We start from the raw sequence: 10,041 nt of genomic DNA, 5'->3' as shown, positions 1-10,041 counted from the left end.
AAAGTGTAGCCTCTGCCCGGCCAGCATCATGACAGATCGATCAGCGATTTGTCACAGATTGTGAGATGCAGTGACTCTTAAGTAGTGAAAGAGCGCTAGAAGCTGGCCCTGTTAGTCTGCCAACAAAATCAGTCCAAACATATTTGATTGCTTCATCATCATGCTTGGCTGTCAGGTAGTCCTCCACACCCGTTCGCATTATCATGAAAAAACCCTTTTGTGTGGCTCAGTGTAAAACTTTGCAGGAGCAAAATACTAATCATGGCCCTACATAGAGTTTTCCTTGTGTAGCCCAGTGGAGTGCATCAAAGTGAACAGTTATTGTGCAGACATTGAGTCAGTTCACTGACGTTATGACTCGTCTGTGTTTCTGCTCCTGGCTACAATTAGCATGAAACATCATCCCATAATTGTCACATATGGCCACAGTGGTAGTTGTATATCAAACGTTACATAGGTGCTTGACGCACCCCAATTTAAATTCCACTCACCTATTTAGTGGAAAAATGAAGCTGAAACTAGATAGCCAAGCAGATAGTACACAAGGCTAAGTGGAAAAATGAACGAGACTAACAAAACATCCTTTAATTGATTATTAGGGTGTTTTCAATCAGCTGAATTTAATGAGAGAATTAAGAATAGAAACATAAATTGTATTTATGAAGATGCTAAATGTGTTCAGCCAAGAGAACATGTCCCACCATGGATAACTGCATACATGTCCATGTAAAAAAATCCAAGCACTGTAGTGAAGCTTTTTCTCAGTCCTTCTTCGTCTAACTGTCCCACTTCTGTCATGTAATTATGTATTCCATCGAGGATATACCTTTCCTTCAAATACCAGGATATAGAACTGTGTGTTTGGTTTGACAGCTAATCAGGGACTGGTGGCAAGTCTAGCCCTGGGACTGAACCTGATAAGATACTTATGTTTCCTGCACTGCTTTACCTGTCAATAGAACATAAGATATGCAAATCTGAACCAACACTCTTTGAAACTTAAGTTTAAAGCACTGTACTCAAGACATCATTCACAAATAAAACTTTTATTTATAAAACAATTCCATAAGAATTGAATAATGGGGCATTCACATTCATTGGTATCCTAGCATTAAAGGCATGGTAAGGTTGAGCTGAGAAGGTAAAAATGTAGTAGTGGTTTGCCTTGTTACAGTACCTCAAAATGTACTTTATGCTATGGCAAACAATGTTTAATAAAAATATCAGTTGCACTTATTGCAAATTCCTGCCTTGTTTCTCATCTGTACAGTGTCAAGTATGTATGAGAGAAAACATAAATGTGTCAAAGATAGAAAAGATTATATATACAGGACACACAGAAACATAAAAAGAACCATTGGGTTTTAAACATTATTGCAGTTTAAATCATTCAATTAAGCAGCCATATCTCAAACATTTGTACATTCAAATGCAAACACTGGATATTACAATCTTCAGCAAAAGACAGCCAAAATCCAGTAGGCTACATTTAAAAGTGAACGCCAAACTGTAATACATATTTTTTGTTTCAGAGAAGACCAAATCTTTAGCCAACTGTTCAAGCCTTCACCCAAAAAGTTACTTTGCTAAGATATACATAATCAAACCTATTAATAAATAAAAACAGCATTAATAACATTACAACCTGTACAAATAAAAAATATTTCAACTATATAGGCAAACAGTGTACTTTAGTGCACAAAATACCGCAAAAAGGCTTCATTGCCAAAGTCAGTCTACTTCCTGTTAATGTAAGCCCATGCCCTCTATCATCTGGGAGTCTGACTTGACCGCCACAGCTCTTTGTGTGGACCCTATTAAGTCTGAGATAGCTTTTATTCAGTGCCTCCTTTCGTTTAATGTTTGACAAAAATTACAATTCGTAGTTAGTGGTGACCTACAGCCTTGGGTTCTGTGAAACCAAATACAAATGAATACTTCACCAATCCTGAATCCATGTGAAAACCTGCTGTGCCAAAACTGCCCCAAATCACCAAAGAGGATGCCTGAAAAATGTATTTTACCTCAGTATCCCAAGGATGCACTGTGGACTTTCCGCCCTCTTTCAACTTTTGGTAGTGACGAACCAACGTGACAGACCAAGGACATTCTCCCTACTTCTTCAATGAAAAGGTCAAAACTGAATAAAAACTGCCAGTCAGTATGAGCTGCAGGGAAAACTTCGATGGAATACGTCACAAAGACAGTTTGTGGGGAGGAGGCAAAGCCCAGAGAGCCGAGGAGATCGTGGGTACGCATCAGTGCTTGGCAGATTCATTGCAGTCATCGTCACAGGGACAGAAATCACCTCGCTTCGCCTCTCTAGGGGAAAGAACTGGGTCTGTCAGCCCATAGGCTTTCATTAGAATACAAGATTTATACCTAACCCTTTAGCAGGCAGGTGTGTGGCTTAGTAAACCAACTTCGAAATTGAGGCACAGCTTCACAGCCACCCTGGTAGAGCCCACAGTGAATGACAGACCATCCCCTATTGTGATGTATGGGCTTGGATCAGCCCCTCTCACCTCTTATGGCCACTAACCAGTGGCCCAGGTACAGTATAGTCTCGTCCACCCCACAACCTAGGAGGAGGTGGCGTTTTCAGAGTTAGTGGCACAGCTCTCAGCTGGGTCATAGAAACAGTCTTCATTGACTACAGATGTCAGACTTTGAACACTAAACTCTCGCTCCAGTAACACGTTGAAGTCCATCGCCCCAGATGATGATGGTGCATCCGTCTGACTGTCCAGTGACTTACTGTGCTCCTTCATGTTCAACAGTGCACCCTGACTCCTCCTGAAACTGCCGGGTTTCCTCTTAACAGCGTTGAAGTGTCCTTGTGTCAGTTTGGGTTGGGACTCTGGAGTGTCCCCAACTCCTTCAGGTTGAACACAGGGTGCTGGTGCACAGTTTGAGACAGCGTCCTCAGAGAGCTTAAGTTGGAGGAACTGAGCCTCAATGGCACTAGTTGGGGAGCTGCTGTCTCCACTGTTCCTTCTTGTCGCACCCTCACTAAAGCCGTCATCGTCCTCATCACTTAAAATATCTGACTCTTTGACAGAGGTGGAGCGGGATTGTGAATTAGACCCCGGTGTCTCAGACCAGTTCTGCTGGACAGGGAGACTATGCGAGTCAGAGGAGGTGCAGGGTGGAGGAGCCCCAGATAAACTACAGGTCAGACTTCCCTCGTCTGAGTCTGGCCCCAGCTTGGTATTCCCAGCCTGGGCGGAGAGATCTCCAAGCGGCTGCTTACACAACCAGGAAGCCCTGGAGGAACCTGGTAATGAAGGTGGAGACAGAGTTTAGAAATGCCACTCTTATCTGAGCAAAACACTTGCTCCATAACCCCCCCACCCACCCCCCACCCCCACCCCAGCATTTTATGGCCTAAAAAGCTAGATATGATCATCTGCACAGTTGATGATTTTTAAAGCCAAATGACCTTAAAGGCTAAATGCCAGTCTGCAAGAATCACTCTTATGCCCTATGTGGGTGTGTTTTTTCCCAGGAAGCAGTGCCTGGTATGCAAAACAAGTGTCAAGTGTTTCATAGATGTTTAACAGGAAGAAATATTACAACAATTTTTCATGAGATTGCTTCTGAATACCCACCTAGCCTCGCGGAGGAGGGCAGGGTGCTGCGCAAAGGGACCAAGCGCTCCTTACAGCTCTTGTCCATCATGCCTTCACTCCTCATGTTCCTCCTCACGTTCTCCCTGAGGATGGAGCGGATCACCTTGATGATGTTGACCTTGCTCTCTGGCACACTGAGGAGGACACAGCAGAGGCACCATAGTAACATGAGCACAGGGTATGTTAAACTTGATTTGAGAAGCTAAATATAGATTAAGAGGATTGTGAGAGAGCTCCATTGTGTCCCCGGTGTCATGGGTGATTTAATTCATTAGGAGTGATCCCAATTTCACAGTGTGTAATGAGAATTACCAATTTGGTCACAGGCTTGACTCCCACCACAATCCACGTGAGGACATTTCTCACCATTAAATGCTAAAAACAATCGTGAACATTGCAGAAAATGCAGATAATTGTGGCCTGATGTGTCTTCTTTGGGGACCAAGATATGAAAACAAATGGCTTTACAAGATTAGATTATTGTAATAAACATTAATTATCATTTAAAATGTACTCTAATTCTATAATATGTAATGGGTAAAAAAAAAAAAAAAAAAAAAAAAACAACGATGGAATTTATGAATGAATACCAGAATTAACCATCACTGATTCCACCTGACAGTTTTATCTCTGACCTGCTATACAGCTGGAAGACAGTCTCCGGTCTCCCTTTCACTTCAGACCTGGAGTGAATCAGCTCCCAGATGCAGCTGCTTTCTGCACCTGTTCCTGGGAGAGCAAGGAAATAAAGGAGAGGCTTTTAATCACACAGTCCAAATATGGTTTATGGTTTCAGAAGGAGATAAGGGGGGGCGAATGGAAATGCCAGAAGAGGTGTGTGTGTGTGTGTGTGTGTGTGTGTGTGTGTGTGTGTGTGTGTGTGTGTGTGTGTGTGTGTGTGTGTGTGGGCAAAGAGAATGAGCTTAAGGGCGTGTGTGTGTGGGGAAATATGAAAGGAGAGAAAGAACAAAAAGATTTAGTGGATGTACTTTGTGAGTGATTTAGTGGGGGTAATGTGGGAGTGTGCCGGCCTCTTACCTGCAGTATTTCCCAATCTGACCTGCAGTGCAGAGAGCGGGATGAGCCATCGGAACTTAAAGGGGTCTGAATCCCCGTGAGAAAGTGCTGAACGAGGGTTGGCCTGGTCAACACACAGAAAATGCCACATAGGGGAAAAAAGAAAATTGCATTGTTTCACACCAAAGATAATATGTATGGCATGTGAGAGTAAATGAGTGCAACAGACACAATACTTACCATCTTCTTTTTCAGCTTGTTGTTTTCCCTGTAGACCAATATCACTGCTTTCTTGAACACTGGTGAGAGAGAACACATCGGCATCTTAGTTCTGCCTGCGAATGCCTCTTGGGGAATGCTGACTGAAGGAGTGCAACCCACAGAAGCATTTTAGATGCCAGCTTGAAGCCTTAAAGCATATATCAGCACTACAGCTCCGGATATTGGAATTCATTGAGATCTATTTGACTGGTACTGCAGACAATTCTGTGTGGCTCTATAGCAAACCCAACACTTGGTTTGTACCGATTAAACATTTTAACTGCGAACATGGGTGACGTTAAATTGTCTATTTGGTCATTTATGCTGAGACAAAACAGCATGTGGAGTTAGTTAGTAATAACAGTCAAGGTATTGGTTTCCAAAAACAGAAGGATTCTGGCGGGATGGGAAGGGAAATACATGTTTCCCAGAATGCAACAGTAATAATGGCAGGAACAGTGTGCAGACTCACCAAACACGGTCATTTCGGGGTCTTTTCTCATTCTACCCAACGATGGATGTGGGTTGAGCCAGACCACTGAGGAATGCATGAGAAACTCTCCCATCGAGATCTCAGTGACCTGAGAGAGACACACAAAGAAGATGTTTTGGAAGAGAGCGGAGGCAGAAGAATAACAAGCCAGACGTTTGGCTTTTCACTGTCGTGTGAGATACATACTAAGTATCAATGTCTGTGAATGGAGACCCACAGACACTACAAACTGGTGTTGGTACATAGGGTGAAAGTTGATTTTCAAGCAAATCTCTATCTGGTCTTCATCTAAGAGCTGTTTAAGTACATTGAAAACATACAGTACCCTAGACAACATTATTTAGCATTCACTTTGAATATTTATACTGCAGTGCTTACCAGCTAAATATTCTATCAATTTGTAAATGTATTCAGTCCCTAGAGGCAATGCACGGAAGACGGCGTAAACAACATAAGAAGCTAAACAACTCCACTCTGATGTCCTGATAGTTTGCTGGGTTGAAGTAGATAAGTGTTAAGTGTTTCATTTCATTTTCTATGAGAGGCCCATGTAGCAGGTGTCCTGTGAAATTCAATTTGATATCAATATACAGCTGATGCTAAGCCAACTTTAATTACACAAGACTATTCTTGGTGATTATAAATCTGATTCTAAAATGTGTATCCACCTCCTTATCATGGCCAGTCTGCTCAGCAACTAGCTGATCAAACACGGAGCCATAATCCTCGTAGATCTTCTGCATCTCATTGATGTGGCTGGCCACCTTCTCCATGGCTTTCAGAGCCTCTGCAGGGACAAGAACAGAGCACAAGTGTTGACTGTATATGTGGCTGCTTTGCATTACAGTAGCAGATTGTATTTGCTCATTGTGTGCGCAGTGTGTATGGGAACAATGCCAGTTCTTATGTGCCAAGATTTGCCACTGAATGTTCCCATGCATGTCAGCAAAACAACATGACACTGAAATGACAAGTGTGAGTACATATATTTTTTGTGAATATTATCCATGTGTGGACATGATTGTGTGCAAATGTATGTACGTATTTCTCTCCCTACCAGTGAGGTGGTAGTGCTCCTCGCTGTCAGCATCGGTGAGAGAGACCAGCTCCCTGAGCAGCAGGGGATACTTGAGCACCCTCTGCACCGGTTTAATCAGGTAGGACTCCAGGGTGGATGAGTGCTGCTTGGTGGGGTTCCTTGCATCCAGGAATTCCTTGAAGGCCTGATCCGTCTTAGCTGAAATAACACACGTACTGTATTCATAAGGATCTTTGGGCAGTCTGTTATCTTTATCTGTTTTTGGTGTCAGTGTTTGTGTTTCCTGATTGTCTCAAGCAAACATACTAAGAGAGACATGTGGCTACACTGTGAGCCAAACTCAGATGTGACATAGAAAACTGTTGCATATTATTAGTCCTATGCAGGCTAGTGCAGAATCATGGTGCAATAACGTGTCTCCAGCAGGGGGTAGTGTAGGCTTCTCCTCAACCTACTGTGACAACTGCAGTATGTGAGTGTAAACATCTGTAAATGAATCCATTACACTCAGTGCACCACCTCTTAGTATCTAATTAAACTGAAAAGAAGTTTTCACACAGATAAAGTAAAAATAAATATCCAGCAGACCTGTGATGAGTTACTTAAATACAAAAAAAGCTGTTTATTTACAATCTGGTGAAAACGATCAAGTTGGGACTGCTGAGTTTACACTGAAGCCAACAGCATAGTGTGAAATAGCAGGTATAATAAAGAACAAGCCTTCTGTAAAGGTGATGACATTTCCCCTGAACAGTATGCTTCCACGACACTTACTGAGGGGAGCCATTAAAGCATTAATTATAGCACTCCCAGCCACAGACAGGCAGCCGCATTGACACCTCCCTGAGTAATTGGCAGGCAATTAACGCGTCGACAAATAAACAGAGAAACTAAGGCAACCCAGGGCCTTTAGCATGATGAGAAAGGGAGGGGAGTGATGAAGATGGCAGAGATGGGCATATAATTACTTAAAGGGTTTTCAGACGCCCACAGATTTCTTCTCCCTGTCCTTGGATCAGCTGGTTGTGACCAGGCTGTACTGGGTGTTCTGTATCAAGCTGAGCCACCTACATACTTGGTGTGTGCGCTGTGCAACTATCACCCTGTTATACTTGGCTGTTCTGTGCTGTGCAATTATTGTACTACATGTTGCTCTAATATTTGTGCATGGCACAAGCTATAACATTTAAAGCTCTGGTTAAAGAACAGGGTGCATAAACCCTGTGAATACAGGTGCTTGGCATCTTTCCCTTCGCTCTAACATTTGGAGCTGGTTTGCATCAGCTTGGCACTGCCCGCAGACTGAAGCACTTAACAACAATCATTATGCGAAGACTTAAGTGCCATTTTGAAAAGGATGGTCAGTGATTTCTCACCACATAAATCCGAAGTTTAAAAACATTTACATTTGGATCACAGGTAACAGTTCATCACTAAAAGAAACCGGAGGGTTCTCCTCCTATGTTTTTATATCCCATTGGTGGGATATTATATCATTAATCATATTTTTCATGATTTTATATTTAACTGTACAGAAAGCCCTTCACTGCACTAGTGTTGCTTTGATAACCACAGTTGCCACAGTTATTCTCCTCTAGATAATTCTGACCCATCAGAGCGTTTTTCTCCTGTCTAATCCTATTAAACATCAATCCTGCAGCTTACTTCGAGGAATATCCCCCACAATTCTGGTAATGGGGCAGATTTAAGCAGCACAGGGGGGCAATATGCCCTCACCATCCCCCCCATGTCAGCAAAGAAGCCAATCTTCTTACATTTCTCTCTGTAGTGGGCAGCGTTCCCAAATAGTGGCAGAGAGGCTGGCGTCTTGGTGGCATAAATCAACTTTAAAATTTCTACTCTGTCACATGCTGAGGTAGACGCAAGGAATTATTAGGGCTCTCAGGTTGTCACGGTCGCATATCTGCCGTTTGTGGACAAGGTTATCCAAAGTCTGTGTATAAATATATGCATGTATTTGTTTAAACTTGGCCTGCTTGAATGTTTAGAAACCGCAGATCCCAAAATGAAAGGTGAGAAATCTCCTTTTTTGTAATGCTAATATTTTGTGTGTGTCTGTGCATGATGTTAGAGATGGAACGCGGCTTGCAGTAAATTGGAGAGGCATCACTCACCTCACTTTCATCCACTTTCTCACTTCGGGACATTTGCTTTGGTACATAATTGATTTGTTTCCCAAAAAAAAAGAGGACCAAACCTTCAACAGTGAGTGCTGTGAGGTGTCTCTGATGCAACATAGGTGCAAGGAAGCTGAATTAGCAGGGGTGTGGCAGTATGTATCTGCAGATATATTTATATGCCAATCCTCACTCCCACTTTGTGCAATGGAAGTGTATTTAGGTCGTCATATATACTTCATGTGTTTAGGTGCGTGTTGTACCTCTCTCCAGGACCTTCTGGACCTTGATGTGGTTGGCACAGAAGCCGCTGTAGAGCTTGAAGTGGTCAGCGTAGTAGAGGAACGAACCTCCAAGAGAAAACAGCAGCTTCTGAAAGCAGAGAGGGTGTGAGAGAAAAACAGAGACAGGGAGTGAGTGTTGCGCACAGATGGAGAGAGAGTGATGCTACACAACGCCAGAGAGAGGATGAAAGAGTGCGAACATGTGAGGTCGTAACTGGACCTCTGTCCTCCCTCTCTTGGGAGACTATTCAAACGCCCACTCTGTCCTCTCGCTCTTGCCTAACCTTTTGAGCACAGTAGCTTTCAGCAGCTGAGAATTCAACCAGTGAACCACTGTCTCAATCAATAGACCCCACATCTTGTCATGTCAAGGCTATAAATCAGCCGACAATGCTCCTGTCACACCACCTCAATTATTTATAAACCTCAAGATCTCAAAGATCATGAGTTTCTATGGAATAGTGCCTAAAATCACCTGGTTTGAGAACAACGCTGCTCTGTATACTCTGAATCTAAACTAAATCTTTGGACATTTAATCAATAATATAATATGCTACTGTGTGTGTGTCTCACCTTGAACTGTGAGGGAGTCTCCAGGGTGCTGAAGTCAGGCGAGGAGGCGATCCTCTCCTCCAGCGTCTGTAGGAAAACCCTCTGGAAGTCCAACATCTCTGGCAGGCTGCCAAACAGACTCTCCATCTGAGGAAGAGAACAGGGGTAGAGGGGTAGTAGGAAAAAGGACAGAAAGAGGCAAAGAAAGGAGAGGTAGTTTGGGATTGTGCCAAGGTGATGGATAAGGATGTATGAGAGGAAAATAGCAGAGAAAGTGTGGGTGGGAGGAGGAGAAGGAATATGAGGCTACAAGGAAAAAAGGGCCAAGATAGCTTGTAATTCATAACAATCAGCCAGACAGGCACCCTGGAGTGTTATAAAACCTCCACTCTGATGGCTCCATCTCTGACAAAGGCACTTAGGGACAAGCTTTAGCCCTGCTAGAAATACAGGGCACACCCATGTACAAACTTCTGCAGGCTTACACACCCTCCCCACCACACATAACCAGGGTCAACGCTTCCCTTCATTAAAAGACGTTCGGGGGCCAACACGCCCTTGTCCACTTTGTGTCTGGACACGTCCCACTGTCCCATAATGGCCTTTTAATTTGCACCAGTGCTCA

The 10,041-nt window shown here is 43.3% G+C and overlaps 1 protein-coding gene across 5 annotated transcripts in view; it reads right to left on the bottom strand.

Moving 5' to 3' along the window:
* Window positions 1-1,030: 1,030 nt before the first annotated feature.
* LOC139633097 (rho guanine nucleotide exchange factor TIAM2-like) overlaps window positions 1,031-10,041 on the bottom strand; it is a 90,407-nt gene continuing 81,396 nt past the window's right edge. For all 5 annotated transcript variants that reach the window (XM_071498511.1, XM_071498514.1, XM_071498510.1 and 2 more), the window contains exons 18-27: window positions 9,438-9,563; window positions 8,844-8,952; window positions 6,461-6,640; window positions 6,072-6,190; window positions 5,383-5,491; window positions 4,890-4,948; window positions 4,671-4,773; window positions 4,268-4,361; window positions 3,612-3,766; window positions 1,031-3,277 (exon numbers count right to left, since the gene is read on the bottom strand). In XM_071498511.1, coding sequence (XP_071354612.1) covers window positions 2,583-3,277; window positions 3,612-3,766; window positions 4,268-4,361; window positions 4,671-4,773; window positions 4,890-4,948; window positions 5,383-5,491; window positions 6,072-6,190; window positions 6,461-6,640; window positions 8,844-8,952; window positions 9,438-9,563 — 1,749 coding nt within the window. In that variant the 3' untranslated portion in view covers window positions 1,031-2,582. The remainder of the gene's footprint in view (window positions 3,278-3,611; window positions 3,767-4,267; window positions 4,362-4,670; window positions 4,774-4,889; window positions 4,949-5,382; window positions 5,492-6,071; window positions 6,191-6,460; window positions 6,641-8,843; window positions 8,953-9,437; window positions 9,564-10,041) is intronic.

The sequence above is a fragment of the Trachinotus anak genome, unplaced genomic scaffold (genome assembly GCF_046630095.1).
Source record: "Trachinotus anak isolate AG129_WGS33_773 ecotype Australia unplaced genomic scaffold, CSIRO_AGI_Tana_v1 ptg000015l, whole genome shotgun sequence".
Classification (NCBI taxonomy): Eukaryota; Metazoa; Chordata; class Actinopteri; order Carangiformes; family Carangidae; genus Trachinotus; species Trachinotus anak.
This window is presented reverse-complemented; position numbering and strand designations above follow the sequence as displayed.